The following is a 25,922-nucleotide window of genomic DNA, read 5'->3' as shown; positions in this document are numbered from 1 at the left end:
GATCGCAACAAGATAGTCGAGTACTCTCTGACATCAGGAAGCTTTTCAATACACAGAGCAGTCAACAATATTACATCCTAATTGGTTTAAAATGTCACATTTACTAGAAAAATGGGTTATTGTTGCTGTTATTGTTGTTGCTGTTGTTGATATATCTGTTGAAAGGTGTCCTCAGTATATTTTGTAGTAGTAACTCGTTAAGTGTACAAATGTCACTAAATACGCACTTGATTTAACAAAACAATCCGGTTGACTAAAAGCAGAAAGGGAAATTATATTTATCTTATTGCGTTGTTGGTCTGTATTTTTCCTAAATCAACGAAGCAATTGAAAAGACAAGAAAAAACATGGGTTTACACTATTTTAGCAATTACAGTAATTCTCCATTGAACAAAAGCAGAAGTCACTCATTCTCTTTCACCAACGATAATAATAATAGTAATAATAATATTAATAAACACACAACAAGCTCTAAACGAATGAATAACCTAGGGATCATGTAAACCGATCACTCTTAAAGTTCATTCCGACATATATTACGTCACAACAAATAATTTATGAGTTTTTTGACAAAATATCGGATATCACATGTCATAATATCCACCGATCAGAGACTTTACAATGACCAGTTTGCTTACTCGTGTTTCTGTGTACAATTGCCACCAAGGTGAACTTAGCTGTTTCATTATAAATGTGAAATTTATGCTTTTGGAAAAAGGTAATGAACGTCACAATTTCTTATAGTTTTCCACTGAGTAAATCTGAGGTTAGGGTTTCGATCCATAGAAAAATTCTTCTTCTTCTTCTTCTTCTTCTTCTTCTTCTTCTTCTTCTTCTTCTTCTTCTTCTTCTTCTTCTTCTTCTTCTTCTTCTTCTTCTTCTTCTTCTTCTTCTTCTTCTTCTTCACTAATGATCTTGTTAACACTGGATCGTTTGCTTGATTCCTCATCGATAATTGTTGTTCCTAAAGCTATTGTCTTATGCAATGTCGTAATGCTGCGACAGATTCAAAAATGTTTGATTGGTTAAGCTATCACGAGCTTGCTTTCTTCTTGAATTGAACTCTTGAAATTAAACAAGATTACTATACTGTCTAAGAGTGATAAAATGTTCTGGAGAGGACCCTAATAGCAGGGACATGACACAGCTTCGTGACGTGAAGGAGACGACAAATAAAATATTGATTTGTGGCAGGTCAGAGTCTTTCTATGAAATGGTAACCATTTCTGGCATTTCAGTGGTGCCAAGTCGTGCAACGAAAGGCAAAGCATAAATTAGATCTTGTAAAATCTAACTTCGCAGTTAATTCTTTTTTTTTCTATTCAGCTGTTTACTTTTATAGTCGGGTATGAATTGTATTAAGGATGACGAATAGCAGATACGGCAGAGTGACGGTGGATGAAAGACGCAATTGGTAGACGTACACACACACATACGTACACATATACATACATACATATATATATATATATATATATATATATATATATATATATATATATATATATATATATATATATATATATATATATATATATATATATATATATACATATACATATATATATATATATACATATATATATATATACATATATATATATACATACATATATATATACATATATATATATATACATACATATATATATACATATATATATATATATACATACATACATATATATATATATATATATATATATATATATATATATATATATATATATATAACACATACACATATTTATATGTATGCACACAAACTCATACATACGTGCATCCATATGTATTAACATAGTTGCACATATATGTACATATACCACGCATACATACATACATACATACATACATATATATTTATATAATTAAATGATTGTGATCTTCAAGTATGAAAGAGGAATTAGATAAGGATTAGGAATTAAAATGTAGATTTATAAGGTTATTAGAGATTATCTAAGGGGAATTGTGGAAATATACTGTGTAGTTATTTAGGCATTTGGATTTGGAGTAGAATTTGAATGTATGAAAAAAGCGGTGGTTGAATGTGCTTAGGACCCCATTATGTTTATTTAGCAATGATGGAGAGTTGTGCTTTAATATGTGAAGTGCTCCCTTCAGGCAAAGCTTGCAGGTTGAGCGTTGACCTTGGTAGGGAAACCCTGAATCCAATACGGACCATGACAAAGTATAGGGTATATTTGTATTTTTGAGATGATGTATGTGACTGGCGAGTGTTGTAGATTTACTATGTTTATCGTATCTAAAAGAATGGAGGTGAGTGGCATATCGTTGCTTAAAATTTATGGCTGTAGAATTATGTAGTGTGTTAAGGACAGAGCATTTGTAAATTACATTATATCTTCTGCAATGGGTTTGCAAAGGGCAGATGGCTCCAGGACGACAGTTACAAGTGGGTAAATTTTGGGGATTGTTTTCAGGAATGGAGGAGGTAATATTGTCGGAGGAGAGGTTAGAGAAGGAGGTAGAAAGGTCTGAACTATTAGCATTATTAATGTTATTATTACTATTGTTGTTATTAATTGCACTATTTGTAAGAGTGGTAGAGATTGTGGTAATGTTTTGGGTGGTGTCAGTAGGATGGGCTGGGTTGTGGTTGTGGTCTAATGTAAGGGTTTCTGTGCTGGAGCTGTGTGCGTGTTGAGCATTCGTGTAACTAGAGTTGTAATTATGTGAGTTTTGATAGTAGAGAGAAAGCTTTTGTTTATTAGAGGCTGCTATGATAGATTCGAAGTCGTGTGAGGAAGAATAGGATAGTTTGAGGGTGGATCCATTAAAGATAGAATGATATTTATGTTGTCGAGGGAAGCTGGAGTCCAGTATTTTAAAGAAAGATTTAGCTAAGTTCTTAACGTTAAGTGAGAAGGAGGGGTGTGTACCACAGAATAGAGCGTCCATCGCTTTTTTAAGGGTGTCTTACACCGTCTCTGATGAAGGGATATATAAAATGTTCCGGAAACAGCTGTAAGACCTCTTTATAATAATTTTATAAATGTTCTGAAAACTTTCACAGCCTTGGATTTTTTTATCTCGTTCTGTTAATATATATATATATATATATATATATATATATATATATATATATATATATATATCAAAATAAGCAATAGGATATCGAAAGGTGATGCAGTACGACCGTTTCAAGCGGCTCCATTTAATTGAACAATGCAATCATTTCAGCAATTTAAATGCATTTAAATCGATGTAATGATTTCAATGTTCAATTAAATGGAGCCGCTTGAAACGGTCGTACTGCATCACCTTTCGATATCCTGTTGCTTATTTTAATTTTATTCACCTTACTTTTTGAGTTGTACGGATAATACCGCACTGACTTGGTGCTTCAACATAATTATCTAATTCAACTGAATCTCAATTATTTCTTTATATATATATATATATATATATATATATATATATATATATATATATATATATATATATATATATATATATATAAATATATGTATGTATAAAGCAAATTAAATTTAGTGGCTTTAGAATTAATTTAACCCTTATTGTAGCATAAGCGGTGTTAGTCAGTATCCTCCGCCATTTTTGTGACCTCTATTAATTTTGCCTTTAAGTTCTAATTCCTAATAAGCCACCCTTTTAATTTGTTGTTTACACTTTTACCGTTTTGAAAATCAGCAAATGATTTCAACGGTTTTTCTTATAAGATTGACAAAGGAAGTTCAGTTTAACCCTAGGCGTTAAGATTCGCTGATGAGAATTAAGGTGGTCTACATCAAAATTCGAAATCGCGATAGGGCTATGTATGCTAGGGACTTACCTCCCTTTGTCAGTCATTAAGTATAGTGCTTTAGTGGCTTTAGAGTTAATTGAACTCTTATTTTAGCATAAGGCGTGCTAGTCAGCACCCTCCATCACTTTTGTGACTTCTATTAATTTATATATAATTACTATATGTGTATATAATAATAATAATAATAATAATAATAATAATAATAATAATAATAATGATACTAATAATAATGATATATGCCCTGATGAAGTACTTGGCAGTGGCTCCCATGGCTTCTGATCTTAATTGATTAAAAGTGTTATCATGTACATTGTTTTGTCTTGGTATAAAAGATGGGCTACAGCGAATATTTTGCTCAATACCACAGATTTGCTTACCAGTTGTTTGACCTTAACCAGTTGAGCATGTCCCTTGGTGGCTGACGATATGTGCATCTCTGATCACGAGCAGAAGTAGTGGGGGAGTATCATTACCATGTGTTGAGAGGAATTCTTTGGGGTTTAAATAATTCACCTCTGAAAACATGGGTGTTTCGTTCAACATCTTTAAACAAGCCTTATTCAGGGACCTTTTCAACGGGATGGGCCTGAACAAAATTGTAACTGGGCCCCACCTGCAATGTCATGCGCTGTTTTTCTTGATAAGAGATCACCATGTCGCGCACATATGGTTGTGATGTATGTGCCTGGTGTACCCTTATCGTATATTTGTACCCCTGTGTCACTTTGATGGCATGCGCTGCTTTCTCACTCCATAATGATAATGATTATAGGTACAGGAAGACATCAAGCCCTGCAATGTGCAGACAGCCAACATATACATACATGCATGCATATATGTGTGTGTGTACATATATATATATATATATATATATGCACACACACACAAAATATATACATATTGCGAAGCATGGTGTTTAATTGCCGGAAAGACCCTATTTCTGCTTAAAGCATAAATTTAATTCAAACTGAATTTTAATTTTTAAATTTTAATTAAGTCCATTCTTCTGTCATCGAACAGGGAGAAAAATGAGAAACAGCCGTTAGGTTGCTAAGTGGAAAGTAAAAACGTCTAATGAAGGTGATGGAGTTGTTTACTTACTGTTTGTAAAACAAAAGTCAGCGAGGCTATTCTGCGGACATACTTGTGGAAGCGGAGCTCCAGGTACTGAAATGGAGAACAGAAATCAAGAATTATTATGAATAACAATGTTAGCCACCCCTTCAACTAATCACCCCTCATCCCGTTTTCGGTGATCCCTGGAGGAAGACGCAGTAAGAGCCATAAATATCTAACCGAGCTGTACCAAATACACTTTTTTTTTAAAATAGGAGATACTAAATATACATACTTATATTAGAGAATCAGACGTTGAATGGGTATGTTTCAGTCGGTTGGATTAATTCCAGGAGGATATCGGTGCTACTGGTTTTATAATCTTCAGAAAGATGAACTATGAAATCTACAACCGTTGGATTTTAAAACAACAAACCTGTATAAAACAATTTGGAAGATACTCGTCTGTCTGCCAACTCGCTCATGCTTTCAATAATATTATTATTGTTCTAAGGTGTTAGCATGCTGGGCAAAAGGCTGAGCGACATTTCGGCTGTCTCTGCGCTCTGAGTTCAAATTCCTCTGAGGTCGACTTTGCCTTTCATCCTTTCGGGATCAATAAATTAAGTACCAGTTGCGTACTGGGGTCGATCTAATCGACTGGCCCCTCCCCTCCCCCAAATTTCGGGTCTTGTGCCTAGAGTAGAAAAGAATATTATTATTGTTCTAAGGCGGCGAGCAGGCAGAATCGTTAGCATGCCGGGCAAAAGGCTTTGCACTCTGAGCTCAAATTCAGATGAAGTCGACTTTGCCTTTCATCCTTCCAGGAGTCCATAAAGCTTGTGTCAGTCAAATAATGGCGTCGATGTAATCGACTTTCCCACCTCAAAAAGTACTGGCCTTGTTTCAAAATTTGAAACCGTTATTAGATAACACGATTATATATTTCTATTCTTTCATTCTTTCCTTCTTTCTATCAGCCCTTTCACACTTCCTTCATTCCACTCTTCGTTCTTTCGTGCCCACTCTCTCACATTTCTTGGCCTTCTCTTCATGCTCACTTTCCCTCCTCTTTCACTTCACTGTCTCTCTTTCATTTTTTCTCGCCCCTCCTTAATTCTTCTATCCCTTTGCCTCTACCTCTCTCTCTTCTCTCCCCACGTGACCGGTGTTCAGCGAGGCCTGACCTTTCTTTCTTGGTTCGACTACCATTCGTGCAACATCTATATTTCTCCCCTTGCCTGTTAAATCTTATGTTCCTGCCGTAAGGCTTTACTTCCACACACGCCAGCTTAATTTAATTCATCCTTAGTCGAAAGCCAACTGTTGTTATGTCCTGTTAATTGCATTTGTATTTGTGTAACATTTCTCTGTTCTTTTCCGTCCTTGTTTTCGCATACATTCGCTGCTTTCTTCCAAGGAATCTAATGTTCTAAGCTTAGTTTTTCCTTGGGGTTGGTCAGATTGAAGCAATCTCGAGTATAACCAGCCGAAATTGCAAAGATAATCTGGAACTCGACTGAGGAAAGAAAACTCCGAATGACCCGTCCTTGTTTTCTTTGTATCATCTGTCTGGATGTTTTGTTGTCCTTTTCTTCCGTCACCTAACTGTCTGGATATTTTGCGTTCTTGTCTCATTTTTGTATTTTTTATATATAAAATGTAGCGGCGTACGTACACTTTGGTTTCGTATATATATATATATATATATATATATATATATATATATATATATATATATATATATATATATATATATATATATATACATGTATGTATGTATGTATGTATGTATGTATACATGTATGTATGTGTTTGTATATGTTTGTGTGTCTCTGTTTGTTCCCCCAACATCGCTTGACAACCGATGGTGGTGTGTTTATATCCCCGTAACTTAGCGGTTCAGCAATAGAAACCAATAGAATAAGTACTAGGCTTACAAAGAATAAGACCTGGGGTAGATTTGCTCGACTAAAAGGCAGTGCTCCAGCATGGCCGCAGTCAAATGACTGAAACAAGTAAAAGAATAAAAGTATAAAAGAATATATATATATATATATATATATATATATATGTTCATATGATGATATCTCCATAATGTCTTGATGAGAAAAGCATGTAATCGCTACAAATATAGCAAGAGATTTCTCCGCAAGAGTCTAAAGTAGACTCCTTAAGGATCGATCTCCTTGGTTACTTCAATAATAATGGATATCAGCGTCAAAACTCTCTTCTAAATTTTAAATTTTTGATATATATATATATATATATATATATATATATATATATATATATATATGCACATATACATACGTGTGTGTACATACTTATATCTATACGTATATTTATATGCATATGTGGGCACAGGACGACGTCACGAAACGTGTACAACAAACAAAAATACAAAGCATGAGTACATGGAACATGAACTATTCTTTCGAACAACGAAAGACACAAATGGAAAACAAACCAATCAACATAAAGATGGTGAGTGAAGCATTGTGGTTGCGAAGTAGATGTGATTTAGTACTGTATCATGGGTAGAATAATTTATTTGTGGGGAGAAAGAAGTTGTAGTAGATTAAGGAAAGGAAGGAAAAAGAGAATGAGAAGAAAGAAGAAGAAAAGAAGGAAGGAGTTAAACAGGTAGGCGTGGTAGAAGTGGAAAAGATAAGGCAGGTAAATGCAATTCTTTGTTAGTTTTGTTGAATCAAGATAGTTGGCTTCTATTTCAGCTGTTTCTCTTTAGTCCAGGGTTATAAATAATGACTGCATAAGCAAACGCCAGACTGGTTTGGGATGATACAGTGAGACTCAGAATGTTTTAATATCTCAGTATCTTGTACAGTCGTCACAGCTTACAGCTCAGTCTTTTGACTCGAAAATCTGTGACGTATATGAATTGCATACATAGAGACATAGCAGCTTCTCGAGTCTGAGAAAGACGGGTCTGCAATTTCTTCCTGATCAACCTTTATTGTGATCAAATGTTTGTTCTGTACATTAGCTCATTCCTTCCATCAATGTTGCTTCTACTGGTGCACAGTGTGCCACACGCCAGATGTCGCACTGATCGCAGATAGAGTGTTTTGCTAAAAAACACAATGGTCCGAGAATCGAACCTACGATCTCGTGATCGTGAGTGTAACATCCTAACCGCTCGACCAGCGCTCTCACACATACATACATACATACATACATACATACATACATATCACATACACATATTCTTTTGGTAGTCTCTAGAGTTCGTGGAAGACGATTCCGCCATTTCTTGCTGAATAATTTGTACAGATAAATTGTTTAAAATGAACAAATAATTGTGTTCCATATTTGCCATCGATATTGTCTGTACAGGTGCACATCGGATGTCGAAGTGATCGCACAGCATTGTGAAATAGTGCCTTGTTCAAGAACACAACACACTACCCGCTCCGGCTACCGAAACCATGATCTCGCGATCTACAGTGCAACGTTCTAACCACTAGACCACGCGCTCCCATGCACACACCACACACATACACACTCACAAATACACGTACAAACACACACGCACATATGTCCCCCTCCTCCTTCTTGATCACCTTTACAAATAGAAACATAAACGAGATCATCACCAACAGTCACTACAACTGCAATGATACATCACCTCCACCACCTCCACCACCACCACCACCACCACCACCACCACCACCACCACCGCCGCCACCGCCACCGTCGCCCCTCCCCATCACTTCACACCCACCACAATCAACATCTTGCTACTCCTTTACATTCACAATACCGCAACACTTTCACCACTACTGCCTCCCCCACTGTCACACCTTCGCCACCACCATTCTTACACCTCATCCTCTTCTTCTTCCTCTTTCCCCCCCCCCTTCACCACCACAGCATCAACAACGTTATTCAATCTGCCAGGTTCACAATCACATGAAACATTTCAGAGACACCCATCCCGTTCGTTCAGACATTCCTCTCCAAAGTTTTCTTAAATATCTTTTCATACCGCTTTGACATTAGGCTTTACACGTTGACACACAACACCTTAATTGCCAACAGCTACACACACACACACACACACACACACACACACACACACACACACGCACATTTACATGAAACAGCAATATTTACTTTTGCTTAGGTTCTTTGTTTAACTAAAGTATCTTAATTAAAGTTTGGATTCCTCTTGAATATTCAGGTAGACAGCTTGTGATCGCCCTCCCCCACCAAATGGAACACTGAGCTGGACCGAGGAAATATGTGTCATAATTCAGGCGATCAAAAGAGCTTTTGACAAAATCTAGAACAATGAAGTGGTGTTCCAAGATGGAACAGACACGCGAGAACAAGAGAGTTGGCTGCAAAGGTGATATAGAAATGTGTCAGTCTTGCCATATTGAAAGTAAGACATTGTGCAAGGAGAATCAGCGCCAGTAACGAGATGGATATCTCAACATTTGGTAGAATTTATTTGACAGCCAGCTTGAACAGTCGTTTTGTTTAAGATGAAACCTTCATCACGTAACTGAAATCACAGCCTATTCTCTCCAAAAAAGATGGAAGGACATACAGGCTAACGTAGTCCTAGCAAACAATATGTGTCAAAGATGAAATAGTCACGGCAGGAAGATTTTTCATCAGAGATTACTTCTTCAAAGAATGGCAACAATCAGACGGAGATATTTCAACGAAATATGATTTTAGTGAGAAAAAAGTTCATAAAAATATAAGATGTTGCAATCGTGAAAAGATTCATAGCAAGATTGTGGCAAAGAAGGCTGAAACGGAAACTTTTCTATACGATCGGGTAATGAATGATCAAATCATGGAATATGGTCACATCTCTTGTCTGAGGCCTCAAAAGTTCAAGAGCCAGCGATGGGTACAAACAATCAGGGTAACTGTTTTATGGAATGACAAGGGCATCGTTCTTTTTGATTTTCTGGAATATGGCTGTACTATCAACAGCAAGAAGTACACTGTGGCCTTCAAAAAGTTTAGAGAAGCCATTAAGAAGAAGAAACCGAAAAAAGAATCTGAAAACGTTCCACATTCACCATTTCATTGAGTGAAGGAACACGTTTGGTGGCAAATCAGTCAATCGGTAAATTGGGATGGTTATTGTTTCCCACTCATTGACTCTATAAATCAGATCTGGCACCCTCCGACTTCCCGCTCGGTCCGGACTTCGATGATAACAATTTAATGTCAGATACAAGATCGAAGTGCTTTTGAACCAGTGGATCCGATAATGAACGCCTGTTTTTTTTCAGGAGGATTTGGAAGTTGGGTTCAATGATGACGTAAATAAATCGCTTGCTTACAAAACCAACTGCTCCAGTTATTATTGGTATAAATGTAAATTTGTAATCCGGATATAGAAGCTGGAGCTTTCGAAACAGTTGTCCATAGTTATCTTCTTTCTCCTTGATTTTCAAAGAGATATTCCCATCAACAGGACAGCTGACCTCTATGACAGTACATACTTTTTCTTGTCTGTCCCAAACAACAATATCCACCTTGTTCTGCTTACACTGAAAATTCCTGTGAAAAATGACAGGAATTTTCAATGGCCGGATAACTGAAAAGATGTTGGCGTGGGTTCCCACCCTGGCATCCGAAACTCAGAGTTTTATCATGACTACTGAATAATTGTCACATATTATATTTACAGATTAATTTCTCTATTTACATAATATCGAGGTTCTTTCTTTCTTTTGCTGTCCTTTCTATCAATATATATTCTGTTGTGTCTGGGGAGAGTCATTTTCTTTTAGTGCCTTACGATTTAACACACTCACCAGTAACATTTCTACTTATTCCTTATTTTAATTTTAATATTTTCGTTGCATCTTGCAATGTTTTCAATAGTCAAGACTCTTCAACACACGAACTCATATAAAGAACCTTGCAAACCAAATCCGACCGTTGACTGAACACTATTCAATTTTTTTTTTCTCCGTGTTTTTCTCCTTGTCTCCGTATTCTTTCTGTTGAAGAGCGTAGCTCGAAACGTCAAAGACTTTCCGTATTCCCGAGCGTCATACTAATATATCCTTTTGTTATTTACACCACCTGTCCTCGTCTGTTGTTGTTTTTTCGTACATTCTCCCGCATATAAATATATATATATATATATATATATACACACACACACACACACACACACACACACACACACACACACACATATATATATATATATATATATATATATATATATACACATATATATGTGTATTCCTGCTATCCAAGGTCCCAAACGAACCAATATCAAGGCAGGGGCTCAAAAGAGGGTGACAGTATCGAACTCCCTCCTTTGCCAAAAGCCAATCACAATTGGCTATTGAAAGGGTGATTACACTGGTGGTGCTCCAGCATGGCCACAACCTTAGAGCTGAAACATGCCATGTATGTATGTATTGTATGTATGTGTGTGTGTGTTTATATATATATATATATACGTACACACACACACACACACACACACACACACATATAAGAAGAGAATGAGTGGGAGAGGGTGAGACTGAGGGAAGGGGAAATGGTGAGAGATTGAGCCATAGATATAATGCCATGCAAATTGAAAGAAAAGAAAGCGGAGAGAAGAGAAACTGCAAGTTTTAACGACTCGGTTACTCTGAGGAGTAAGTCTCATAGCAAAAATTGTGCCTTGTGATGATCAAAGACAATCCGATCATGACCAGCACTACCTTTCACGTATTGCCTACCTTAAATTACATTATCCAATGTGTCTAATCATATTCAAGAAGGTAGGCTGTCATTTAAAAGTAATTTAGCTGTTATTTCTACTTAGTGGAGCAACCAATAAAAAGGCTTCTTTATTTGCTGGTGACTTGAATGGTTAATAATACTAAGATATGACGACTTAAACAGTAAGGTGTAATCGTGGACATAAACAAGTACCACTCTACTGCTAGATATACCAGTGGAAAGCAAACAGTAAGGTGTAGCACTATAAACAATAAAGTGAACTAGTTTTAGTGCGACTGGTAAACTGACCCAGATAAAATCTATTATTTTTATTGTCTGCTAACAAATATTTTCCATGGCCCAAATATGACATTTTCTGAAAGTTAACAATATTTACAGTTATTCCTTCCCTTCATCTACATAAACAATATTTACACAAAATAGCTCAGAATGAAACAAGATGGAGTTATTGTTTTATATGATATATAAATATAATGTAATAAAATGCAATATACATGTGCATATCAATCGTAAACCTATCTATATACTATACATATTCATGTATGTAATATAAAGCTGTATATATATATATATATATATATATATATATATATATATATATATATATATATATATATATATATATATATAGAATATATATATATATAGAATATATATATATAGAATATATATATATATATATATATATATATATATATGTTGTTGTACTTGGGGATGGTCATATTGCCAGTTTAGCCAATAAAATCTTGCAAAACAAATATATACATATATATATATATATATATATATATATATATATTCTATTTCCTATCTTATGTAAATTAACTATTGCTTAACCATCCTCTCATACCGTCTCCGATGAAGGAATATAATAAATATCCTGGAAACAGCTGTAAGACCTTCTATTTATAAATGTTCTATAATGCACAAAGTCTTGGTTTTTTATCTCATTACGAAAAATAAATCCTTATATATATATATATATATATATATATATATATATATATATATATATATATATATATATATATATATATATATATATATATATATGTATGTATAGCGATAGCCTGGGTTCTCTCCCGCTAGCAATTGTCACTTACTCCGTACGTCCACTCTGTCGTTATTTGTTCGTTCGAATCTCTAACCCTCCACAAATTTTATATTTCTACAATTTCTGGATGCTGCTGTTTTATGAAGGTTTCCTTTCTTGCTGAAAGCTCGAAATAGGGAGTAATTAACAGCCGTCAACTGAGGAGGGGTTAGACTTCTTTTGGCATTTCGTCCTGTACTATCTTTCGTATTTTTCACTCGCTGGTGATGCCCTGTACTTTATGTATTTTATATTTATTTAATTATACACACACACACACACACACACACACACACACACACACATATATATATATATATATATATATATATATATATATATATATATATATATATATATAAATGAAAAACTCTTTTACGTTTCAAGCTTACACTCTTCAGTAGAAGGCAATAAAAGAAAATAAACAGAGAGAGAAAAAAAAAACACTTGTAAATTTCGCGGTCAAGCATGACGAATGATTAGAGAAAAAGTTTGAAAGAAGAGGTTGAAAGAAAGGCAGATAATCGAGTGCTGGTGATCCAAAGTGAATGTGCGCGTGCGAGTATGTGTATGTGAGAATGGTATGTGTGAAAGTGTGTGTTTGTGTGACTAGGGTCTAGTGACTCTGACATGTGTGAGTATGTGTGTGTGTGTGAGTGTGTGCGTCTGTAACGTGTGTGTGTATTGTGTAGCAACTGAGGTGTGCTTTTTAACGTAGCGTGTGTACATGTGTGTACATATGTGTGGGTATGTCTGTGTCTGTGGGTATGTCTGTGTCTGTGGGTATGTCTGTGTCTGTGGGTATGTCTGTGTCTGTGGGTATGTCTGTGTCTGTGGGTATGTCTGTGTCTGTGGGTATGTCTGTGTCTGTGGGTATATCTGTGTCTGTGGGTATGTCTGTGTCTGTGGGTATGTCTGTGTCTGTGGGTATGTCTGTGTCTGTGGGTATGTCTGTGTCTGTGGGTATATCTGTGTCTGTGACTAAACAGTGCGCATGTGTATGGTGTATATATGTATGTAGCGTGTGTTAATGCGTGTTGCGTGTCTATGTATGTATAGCCTGTATTCCGGTATTATGTGCATGTGTGGGTATGGGAGTGTGCATGATGGTATGTGGTGTATGCATTTTGAAGCGTATGCAATCCAGGAACAGGAAATATCAACCAAGTATCTGATGCATAAAAGGGATAGAGATGCAGGAAAAGCCGTAAAACGGGACAACCAATACACACTATGTGGAGTTCACACTGAAGATGCCACCCACATCATAAGCTGTTGGACGAAAATGTCGTCACGGTAATATCTACCGATGAGACATAACATTGTAGCTAGGACACTCTATAATGAAATCTATCGGAAGGATATTCCCGAGGACAAAGAAATAAGAATCCACAGTATGGTAGAAGCCATAGCCAATCATAAAAAGGAATCCTGGTGGAATGTACCAGTGAAGACTTCAATAAAATGTAAGCACAACAGACCTGATATAATGATTTGGGATAGAGAAGAGAAACTGTGCACAGTTGTGGAAATTAGCTGCCCAGAGGATGTTAACATAAAGCTGAAGATCGGTGAAAAAGGGAACACCTATGCTGAACTATTGAGAAATCTGCAGTTACTCTATCCAGATTACAAGTTCAGGTTTACATCTGTAATTATTTGGGCCCTGGGATATGTAACATACCGCCTAAATACAAATCTTGAGAAATTAGGCTTCTCAAAACCAGAAAGGAGAAAGCTAGCTAATTCGAAGACTACAGATCCAATCCATCACTGGAACTGTAAAAATCTGTAAAACTTTGCAGAAGTTTATCGTTTAAGTATATATGAGGAAGTATATGCAAATATATGCATGAGAAGACATACATAAAACAAAACATACAAATCTGCACGTATTCATACATACTTAGAAAAATCCCCTGTTGTTGATGCTGAAATTCCAATGAAGGAGCTTTGGATCTAGGTTAGAAACCGGTTCTTTCTCTATTGGCAAGAAATCTTGAAATAAAAACTGTATAATGAGATACATATATGATGACTGTCCACACGCGACCGAGATGATCATCACTGACCATTAAGAACATTGTGCACTCAGATAAAATTATACTTTACTCTTGTGTCTTCGCTGGTGACCAATAAGCCTGGCCCTTGATAAACATACACATCTGCGGATATTGCGGACCAAACTTCTCTCATTCATTACACCCGTGGTGCGTTTGTGAGCATCTCGCTTAAATTCTGCATGAAATATGCGTGTGTTATTCATTCCTACTTTTACTTGTTTCCTCCGTTTGTGGCGACGAGGCAAATTGCTTTCCTAAATGACCTCCCATATTTCACCAGCCTTCAACAAAAACTTTACGCAATCCTTAAATCGTGGTTTTGGTTTCTGCTTGGGGCCTGTACAAATCGCTCACAAGTTGCGTGAATGCACATCTTCAAGATGGCTGTGAAACAATATGATGTTTGATGAGCAGGCAAGAAGAAAGTTTGGACTCGAACACCCCTCATCAACGATACTGTTTTTAATAAAGCGAAGCAATATCACCCAAGTCTACAGACAATATGGTTGGACTAGAAGAAAGTGTTTGAGACAAGAATCACTGCGCCTTGCCATGCTTTGATCTGCTATAGACGTTACCATTAAAAGGCTGTTCACTAGATGGTGTTCATAGCTATCGCTAAAGACTGAAACAACTACAAACAGAATTAAATTATCGACAGGAATATTTTAAAGTGAGGATTTATTTGTACTGTAGCGTGTTGTCTGTCGCCGATAGACGAAAAGTCGAAGGCAGATATGATTCTCGCAAATGACTTTTAGGTATAAAGCCATCGAGACAACACTACAGAACATATTGCTCTGACATATCCATACGCTTCGTAGTAAACGTAATATCGTCTTGATAGTAGACGAAAAACTGAATCGCTACCCTGAGTATAACAGCTGTTTTATATAACCCAAGGCGAGATGGACTGAACTACCTAAACAGGAACTCATCAATATCAGCTAAAAGTTATGCATGGGTTGATTGGGAGATTAGTCCCACATCAACCTAGCATAAATACACATCTAATCTAAATGGTTACAGCTTTGCTATCCAACAACAGGAGATAGCTACTGAATACCTAATGAACAAGAGAGATGAAGATACCTCTCAACTTCTGCGTTGTGATAGAAAATGTTGATTGTGCCATACCAGTGTGTAACGTGCCGATCATACAATCAGCAGCTATCCAAATGCATCTGCAAAGTACTACCTTCAGCGGCTCAGTAGATGTTAATGTTTCCTCTGATATTGTGTAAAAAAGAGAATATGAACGGTGGACTAATGCTTACATCTCTTGTATTTCGGCCACAAGGGTCCATTGGTACATATTATCAGAGTTGTATTGGGCCAAGCAACAACAGGTTTGCGTAAAAACCACGAAATGCCAAACGTTTCCTGCCGAATACAAAGCAAATTAATTCGAATTCTCCATACAACATATTCGCATATATACATCTGCATATATACACATATACACTTTTGTATAGGCACACATACACATACATATACGCACACAAGCATCTACATTTATGCATACATACACTTACATATATACACACGCATCCTTACATGTATAGATCTTCATAAACACACATACATATATATATGCATACCTACACATACACATATATACTGACACATACACACACACGCATATATATATGTGTGTGTATGTGTATGTACATACACCAGTTTACATGCACACAGGTGTTTACACTTATATATACGCTCACATTTTCGCAAATCACTGGACTTGTTTTGGTTTAAAAAAAAATTCTGTCACTTTGTTGACGACTAACTTGAATTCGAGAACTTGAACAAATTTCAAAGGAAAACACACTCACACGCGCACCCGCACACACACACATTCACACAGGCACACACACATACACACTCACACATATATTCACACGTATCAGCCATCCAACCAACAAACCAAGAGACCAAACTATCTACCTACTTACTAATCTGCCTGTCTGCCTACCTGCCTGCCTGCCTGCCTGCCTGCCTGTCTGCCTGCCTACCTACCTACCTACCTACCTACCTACCTACCTTCCTAACTAACTACATAAATTACATATATACATGCAAACGTATATATATATATATATATATATATATATATATATATATGTACATACATACACACACACACACACACACACACACACACACACACACATATATATATATATATATATATATATATATATATATGTATGTATGTATGTATGTATATATATATATATATATATATATATATATATATATATATATATATATATATATATATATATATATATATATATATAATATAATATGTGAGTATATGCATATATACGTACATGTATGTACATACCTACATCTACATGTATATATAGATGCATATCTGGGTACAGAACGTCACAAAAAAACGAGGACAAAATGAGAAACAGAACATAAACAGAGCACAGAAAACACACAGGCCACATAGAGAACATTTCCTTCATCAGCTGCCACCATTCTAAAACTAAGCGTATACACACATAATCAAAATAAGCAATAAAGGTATCCAGAGGTAATGCAGTATGATCGTTTCAAGCAACTCCGTTTAATTGAACAATGCAATCATTACATCAATTTAAATGCAGAGCAATCCTCAGCTGCATAAAGACATAGAGTTTAATTAAATTAAAACAGATGGACACATCAGTATAATTTTACTTAAAATCTCTAAGAAGGTAAGGAGATAGACAGAGAACATGCTGCCTTCACTTCAGCTTAGAATGTGGTGGTGGTGGTGGGAGGGGGTAAATGGTTCTGTAGATGTTTGGAGGTAAACTGTGGTGTAGTGAGGTATACTGAGATATTTTGGGGGTAAAGGTTCTCACCGTACCCCTCATCAAAAAGACGACACTTCTGGGACAATTCAGCTCAGCATTGCAAGCTAAAGTAATTCTCATCCTTTTTGACATTGCTCCTGCTGGGCACAATATTGTCTTAGTCGTTACATGAAGTGACCATACGACATATATTTATTTCCTTGTTCAGAAGACCAACAGATTATCGACTCAATTAAATTACGTTTATTCCTTTTAGTAATTGGAAATGAACGATTTAAAGGCGGAGTGTCATGTCTGATAGACTACAGTGCCACGACCTAACTTTTTTGAGACGAGATTCTTTCAGAAGGAGAGAGCCACTCCTGGAATTTGTTATAGGATAATGGAGCTAACACTGTTCGAACTGATCACCTTCTTGAATCAATCAAAGCTTGAATCAATCAAAGCTTGAATCAATCAAAGTAGTTTTATATTCTGTGAACTTGATGGAGAGTGTAAGAGAGTGATGGATGGATGAGCTTCGTTGAGTGCAAGCAAAACAGAATTTGAGAGGAAACTGGCAGCAGATATGAAGATCTTTTACGGTAAAAAGAGTCGTTAGAAATTCAAACCCATTGAGAATGATTTATAAGACAATTCCGCGAAATTGACAGACAAATTCTTGGTAATGGTCCAGAATGTTCTTTATAACCTTCAACTGACCGCACAACACATGAAGCCAGCTTTACCTTTCTGGTGGTAGCAGTGGTGAGTAAACTCCACTCCAGTTATGGGTGATGGTCAGTAACTGCTTCTCGGTGTTTTGTAGGTAATGTTAGTTACTTTTACTTCAACAACTCTGCCATAGATAAACCATTGATAGGGAGGTTTGGGTTATCAAGTTCGGTTCGATCCCTCGCTTATCTATTTGAATGGGTAGGGAATGAAAACATATTTGACTCCAGATTGTGTTGGAGGGAATACTAACTGGAGGGGGTCGGTGGGCAAAAGCTCAACTCGTGTGTTAGCAGCATCGGTATTGAGTGAGGTGCAAGAAGCAGAAGGTGACGAGTACTCTGACGTCATTAAGGATGACTTAAGATGAGAGGAAAGTCAGGTGAGGGAGTGAAATGTCTTGCGGTGATTGAAGGGGATGGGCAGCGGTAAATATAGAAGAATTGGGAAGATGAACCGGGGGTTAAGTAGATTCACTTTATATGAGAAATAGGTGGGATGGTTACGGTTGGAATTTCTTTATTCATAGGTCTACTGAATCAGAGCTACCTGGGGCTAAACAACAACCGTCTCCTTATGCAACAGCAGCAACAACTACAACAACAACAACTTCAAATTTTGGCACAAGGCCAGCAATTTCAGGGGAATGGACAAATCGATGACATTGATACCAGTGATCAACTGGTATTTATTTTATCGATTCCGAAAGGATGAAAGGCAAGGTCAACCTCAGCGGAATTTGAACTCAGAACGTAAAGTCGGACGAAATGCTGCTAAGCATTTTGTCCGGCGTGCTTACGATAATGCCAGCTCACAACAACAGTGATGATGATGATGATGATGATGATGATGATGATGATGATGATGATGATGATGATGATGATGATGATAATAATAATAATAATAATAATAATAATAATAATAATAATAATAATAATGATTTCTTTTATTGGCTACAAGGGCTCAAGTCAGGGAGAACAATATTGAAGGACGAGTTGCAACACACACACACACACACACAAAATACAAAAACATGTGGGGTTAACATCAGTCAAGGGGAGTTACTACTACTACATTAAAGGATATAATAGAGGATACATAATAGAAAGTAGAGAAATAAATAGAATCCCTAATAGCGGGGCAGTCCACTGAGGGTAACCGGGGTAAACCCTACACAAAAACCCCGGATGTACTAAAATTTGAAACCAACATATATCAATATATCAATACAGTTTACATACACACACTCACACACGCACGCGAATGCATATGTATTTATAAAATAAACTATGTAAATATAGTAAGATAGTATGGTAATATATTAAATAATACGAAAACGATACACGATTTAAAAACGCCCTTATTCGTACACACACACACACACACACACACACACACACACACACACACACACACACACACACACACATATATGTATGTATATATATATATATATATATATATATATAGATAGATAGATAGATAGATAGATTTTTCTTTGACCAAATGCCCTTAATTTCCCAACCATCACTAGTTGCCAAGCAAGTACTGTTTCTCTGTAAAACAAAAGAAAACAAAAGACGACGACAGGTGTAGGAACAACAAGCACGTGTATCAGTTTAACGCCTGGGAAAGTATATTAAAAAAGAAGACAGATATTTAGATATTAGGTCAGAGGGCTTAGGGTAACCACCTCCAGACAGAAGTGATGCCCATCACCCCTCAGTGAATACAGTGCATACCGAAAACCTCTTTTAATCATCATCTTCATCTTTCTTGCTATGCTTCGGAATCCAAGTAAATTCTATGTAATTCAAAGTTGCTACTTTTGATTGGCGTTTCCCGACATATTTCATCAGCATCCTCATTAGCGAAACGGTCTCCCATAATGGCTCAGTAGCTCTCATAGCATGTCTTCATCAGTTCCAGCTTCATTAAATCAAGCAAAGGTATTCTTTATCACAACTTCGATGTTTGTTCCACTTTTCTCCGAACATGGTAAAAAACAAAAACAAACAAAAGTGAAATTGATGCGGCCTATTGCACCATTTACAATTTCATTCAGCTAATTATCATGTTGATAATTATTACAGTATCTGGTCCTAAATCTGTATGGCGACGATGGAATCTTTGGCACAGACCAATGACATCCTGTTGAGGAATTAGTATAGCTATTAAAATGCCCAAGTTTGAAGTAAGTCTTTCCAGGATCTTCCAGAATATATTTCCACATATCTTCACCATCGTTGCTGTTTGAGTCTTAACTTTTTCAGCTTTACCCAGGAGTTGATCTGTTGCATTGAGACAATATTCTTCGTGTAGCAGTTTTGGATTGCTTCAGGTCCTGTCATTCATTTTACACTAGGGCGTGAACGCAACTGAGAGCAATAGTCTGGACAGCTGGAAGCAAATGTCCTTTAGATGGCCGTTATACTTTCTAGTTCGCTTATTCTGAAAGCTCTCAGAATCTATTTGGTAACCGTTTTCATTTCATTGCCATCTTAGTCTTAGGAACATGAAAAGATACCTTATCATTCGTGCCAATTCTCAGATCACATTTTGATTGGAACTCTGGGATTACAGCTCATCCTGATGCCGTGTGTTTTGTGTGCTGATAGCTGAGAGTTCAGAATTTGCAGCATTAAATTGTATATTATTGCCTTGCACTCACATGTATACATAACATTTAAATCATGTTGCGTGGCATCTCCGGGTTTCTTTATCACCTGTGATAGTTTTTTAATATCTGCACAGATAATGAAGGTGGCTGTTTGTATAGCTGGAGGTATGTCTGACGGATCACCATAAGCAGTAGTATCCTCAAGACAGAACCCTGCAGGACTCTACCCACTATGATTATGTCCTGGGTGAAGGCTTCATTGATCACTGACTTCTGCCTTTGAAAAGGTTGAGCAACCGCTACCCCAAGTTTTCCAAAATGCCGAGATCCAGCAGCGTTTCTTATGATTGAGTGTTTGTTGTATTATTAATGATGTTGTCGCATCTGAAAAGTGGCATTGCTCCAGCTGGACGATTATTTTAGGTTTTTACCTGAAACTATTAAGCGGGGAGGGTGGGTGTGTGTGTGGAATAATTGCCAAATGAGTTGCTTCAACAGCAATCTTGAAAAGGTGGGTTAAGAAATTCCAAACCATTAATGGCACCATGGAAATATGGAAATCATTGCACAAGTTTAACATGTATCAAGTGTACACACACACACACACACACACACACACACACACACACACACACACACACACACACACACACAGAGAGAGAGAGAGAGGTTAAACAGCATGCAAAAACAAAGAAAAAGTGCTTGTCGCTTAAAGATTATTTTAGAGAGAGAGAGAAAGAGAAAATGAGTGAGAGAGTGAGACAGAGAGATTAAGAGGGAGAAAGAGACGGGGATAGAGGGGGAAAGAATGAGAAAGTTTTTGTATGTGTGTGTGTGTGTGTGTACGGATGCATGTGTAGATAGCTGTGTGTATGTAAACTATGTTTATAAAAGTTATGTGAAAAGTTGTGCTATGCGTGTGTGACTGTCTATATCTATGGCTGTGTATATTTATATGTGCCAGTTTATATATATATATATATACACACACACATATATATATTAAAACGACACTTATTTTCCGAATAAACTTCAAATCTCTTTTTCTCTGTGTATGTTATTTTGTGTGTGTGTAAATGTATTTTCCGAATGAAAACTTCAAATCGATTTGATCAAACTACAAAATGAAGTGGCCTCTGAGATGACCCCAGTTTTTTTGAGGGATCTACTACTTTTGGGACAGGGAAAAATCGATCCAATCATCAACTGATTGATCTGCTCATGTGTCATCGACTCCTCATGTATGAAAACTAAAGCTAACAGTCCATTAGCATGATTTGAACTCAGAACATAGAGACAGGAAATTTCTTCTGCTTTCTACCAATTCCGCCACTTGCCGGCCACTGGGTGTAGGTAAGTAAAATACAGAAAGACACGGTTCAGTGGTTAATAAATGGAATTAATGAAGGATAAATACATAACTTAAAGAAGATAAATTTTATCGGTGAAGGGTAAATAGATTTAAAGATGAGAAATTGAAATAATGAAGGGAAAATGTATTAAAAGTCAAAATAAATTTAATTAATGAAAGGGAAATATATCTAAGGTAAATAAATTTAATTAACGATGAGTAAATATATTTAAAGAAGATGGGTTGAATTAATGAAAGCGAATTTAATTAATGAGACGGAATGTATTTAAGATAAATAAATTGAATTAATGAGGTAAATTTTTTTGTTTTGCTCTCTCCGTCCTCATGAGGTCTCGAACCTACTTATCAATAGTTGTAGAAATAAGTGTTCTGAAACTGCGGCCCGCAACAGAAGGTTTGTCCTCAAGAGAATTAGTGCTAATTCATAACATTAATAATTTCTGGCTATATACACAAATATTTAAGATAAAAAGAGGTCGGTAGAGTGATAATATTTGTAATGCATTACTGGAACAGATAAAAGTTATTAGGCGATTCTTTCAGCAAGGAGTTGGGTTGTGAGCTGTGAGTTCGCATGACGGTAAAGACCTTGCGCTTACTGACACATTCATAGCCGTAAATAAGTGTTATAGATACGGATTAGTTCACTTCCGTTACCCGGCAGAGCACTAAGTATTTAATGTGTTTGGTTTGCGTGTAGGGCTGTGTTTAAACGTTGTCGTGTTTAAAGATTTAGTTTAAAGAAGTAAGGGCCTCCAAAAAAGCGTTTCCTCCTTCCATAGACATACTCTGCTAAATCAGGGGTTCCCAGCCATATTTTACCGATAGATCCCTTTGGTTCCTATTTTACTCGGATCTACCCTAACCCTTACCATTCAATATTTTAAAAATTCCTACTGTATAAAAAAAATATTTTGCGTCTTATAGAAGTATGAGCAATTTCTTGCAGATAAATTTTAACAACAAAATCTTATGTGGATCCCCACCAAGAGAACCACTTATGTGGATCCCCACCAAGAGAACCACTTTGCTACAAGAACATGAAATGGTGCATGATGCGAGTACTGCAACCAAAAGAGAGATATACGTACCTGGTAGCCACTACATAGTCGCAGTCTGTAGAATACAGGAACTACGCAATGTGCACAAAAAGCATAGTTGAGTAAATAAGATAATCCAGTTAAATAATAAACGCCTCCGTATTTGACGACTTCATGTGGCACTCCAAGAATAAGTATTCCTGACACTAAACTGGCTGTCATGGACAAAGACACGGGTAAGATATTCATCTTTCTATCGGCAACAAGCAGTTCGGATGCTGTTAAATCATTTTCTTTTCTTCTTTTTAGCATTTGATAAATTCCAATCGACAACGATATGATGATGGCCGAAGCAAAAAGCAGGTAGTCCGGCCAAGTGAAAACGTTGTTCTCGGCCATTGTCAAATGTTGTGAAGAAATGATTTGTAAATCGATTAAATGGTATGAGTGAACAACAACAGCAACAACTTTGTTATATCCAAAAGGACAAATCCATCAGTAACAGAAATTTCAGATCACATCTGCTGTGATGAGCAACACCAAACTAACATTGTTTTTCGCTGGCAAGAATTTCTTCCAAGTCAATCCAAACTGCTTATTCCACAGTAGTCCACGTGTTGTTGTAGTTTCAGTTAAACATTACCGAAGAACTTCTCGCAGACTTTTTGCTTTTATATATATATATATATTTTTTTTGGTATCTCAAAACTTTTCTTCTCTTGGAATACGTCCTGCTTCATTCAGTCAATAAAACAGGAATTTTCTTTTTCAGTTAAACTTTTCCTTTAATGTTTATAGAACGGGCCAAAGAGAGCGAGAGAGACAGAGAGATAGAGAGAGAGAGAGAGAGAGAGAGAAAGAGAGAGGGAGAGAAAAAGAAAGAGGGAGAGAGAGAGAGAGCGCGGTTGAACAGTTGTTTTTTTTTTTCTGCTGGTATATCTTTGCAGGTGTAATGTCTACATACGCTCATTAGTAACGTCTACAGCGCATAAAGACCAAAAGTAGTTTTAACTGTTTATGGAAAACAATCGGTGGCTTCTATCGCACTGTTTGTTCATTAGTATCACGTTTCACTGCATCGAAGCGTCTCTGTCATCGTAATCTACACAAATACTGAATGAAACAACAATTATATAGGCATAGAAGTAGGAAGAAAAGAGAGAACGAAGCCGTAGCAGTCGACAACGACGACTGGTGCTACTTTTGTGAGCTCATAACCTGTAAACTCCGCCTATATTTATTTGTCCAGTAAAGAGGTACAGAATGACGTAAAAGAGAGAGACCGCCAAATTTAATAGAGCACACACGCCATTTAATTGGCTACAGATAAAATCTATCTATCTATCTATCTATCTATCTATCTATCTATCTATCTATCTATCTATCTATCTGTTTGTCTATCTATCTATCTCTATCTATTGTCTATGCACCACTCCACATACATACATACATACATACATACATACATACATACATACATACGTACATACATATACTCACAAAAACATACACACACACATATACACACAAATATATGTAATATGTGTGTGTGTGTGTATGCGTGTGTGTGTATATATGTGTGTGTGTGTGTGTGTGTGTGTGTGTGTGTGTGTGTGATTGCGTCGAGGGTGTTTGGTTGTTCCAACGCCTTAGCTTTGCCAGACTCCGTTGAACCTTGTGTGTGCTACCAATTGAGGCCCTTCGTGTTGAATTGATGATTTTTTTCTTTCTTTTTCTTTCTTCTACTTTTTCCTCTTCGTTTTTCTCTTCTTTCTCCTTTTCTTTCTTCGCCCATGTTTGTGCTTTGCTCAGTTTTGGCTTTGGATTTTAATGTGCTTTTCTGTGCCTAATTCTGTTTAACGCTGGTTGAAAATATTCTGAATAAAGAATTACATTTCAATCGGCTGAAACTCACATAAGTGACTCGAGAGGCTAGAGTCTTTTGCGTAAGTGCCATGCACGAAACTCTCGGTCATCGAGTTACTTTTGCAGTTGTTGTTCATAGAAAAAAATTTAAAAAACTATATATAGGCGCAGGAGTGGGTGTGTGCATAGGCGCAGGAGTGGCTTCACAACCACATGGTTCTAGGTTCAGTTTCACAGTGTGGCAACCTTAGGCAAGTGTTTTCTACTATAGCCTCGGCCAACCAAAGCCTTGCGAGTGGATTTGGTAGACAGAAACTGAAAGAAGCCCGTCGTATATATATATATATATATACATATATATATATATATATATATATATATATATATATATATGTATGTATTTGTGTGTCAGTGTTCCCCCAACGTCGCTTGACAACCGATGTTAGTGTGTTTACGTCCCGTAACATAGCGGTTCGGCAAAAGAAAACGATAGAATAAGTACTAGGCTTACAAAGAATAAGTCCCGGAGTCGATTTGTTCGACTAAAGGTTGTGCTCCAGCAAAGCCGCATTCAAACTGACTGAAACAAGTAAAAGAATATAATATTATACCGAGTTTATTTCTGTTTGCGCCATCAAACCTATATGTGTGTGTGTGTGTGTGTGTGTGTGTGTGTGTGTTTGAGTCTGGGCGTGTGGATGTTTGTATACATATACACACACATTCCCATACACACACATTCTCATACACACACATTCCC

At 36.5% G+C, this 25,922-nt stretch overlaps 1 protein-coding gene across 1 annotated transcript in view; it reads right to left on the bottom strand.

The window, feature by feature from the left end:
- LOC106869958 (sodium-dependent multivitamin transporter) overlaps positions 1–24,402 on the bottom strand; it is a 99,794-nt gene extending 75,392 nt beyond the window's left edge. The window contains exons 1-2 of the mRNA XM_052978349.2: positions 23,348–24,402; positions 4,889–4,954 (exon numbers count right to left, since the gene is read on the bottom strand). Of these exons, the coding sequence (XP_052834309.1) occupies positions 4,889–4,954; positions 23,348–23,695 (414 nt within the window). The 5' untranslated portion in view covers positions 23,696–24,402. The remainder of the gene's footprint in view (positions 1–4,888; positions 4,955–23,347) is intronic.
- Between the last annotated feature and the right edge of the window lie 1,520 nt (positions 24,403–25,922).

This window comes from Octopus bimaculoides, chromosome 1, assembly GCF_046866305.1.
Source record: "Octopus bimaculoides isolate indiv1 chromosome 1, ASM4686630v1, whole genome shotgun sequence".
Lineage (NCBI taxonomy): Eukaryota > Metazoa > Mollusca > Cephalopoda > Octopoda > Octopodidae > Octopus > Octopus bimaculoides.
Note: the sequence above shows the minus strand (reverse complement) of the source record. Positions and strands in the feature narration are given on the sequence as shown.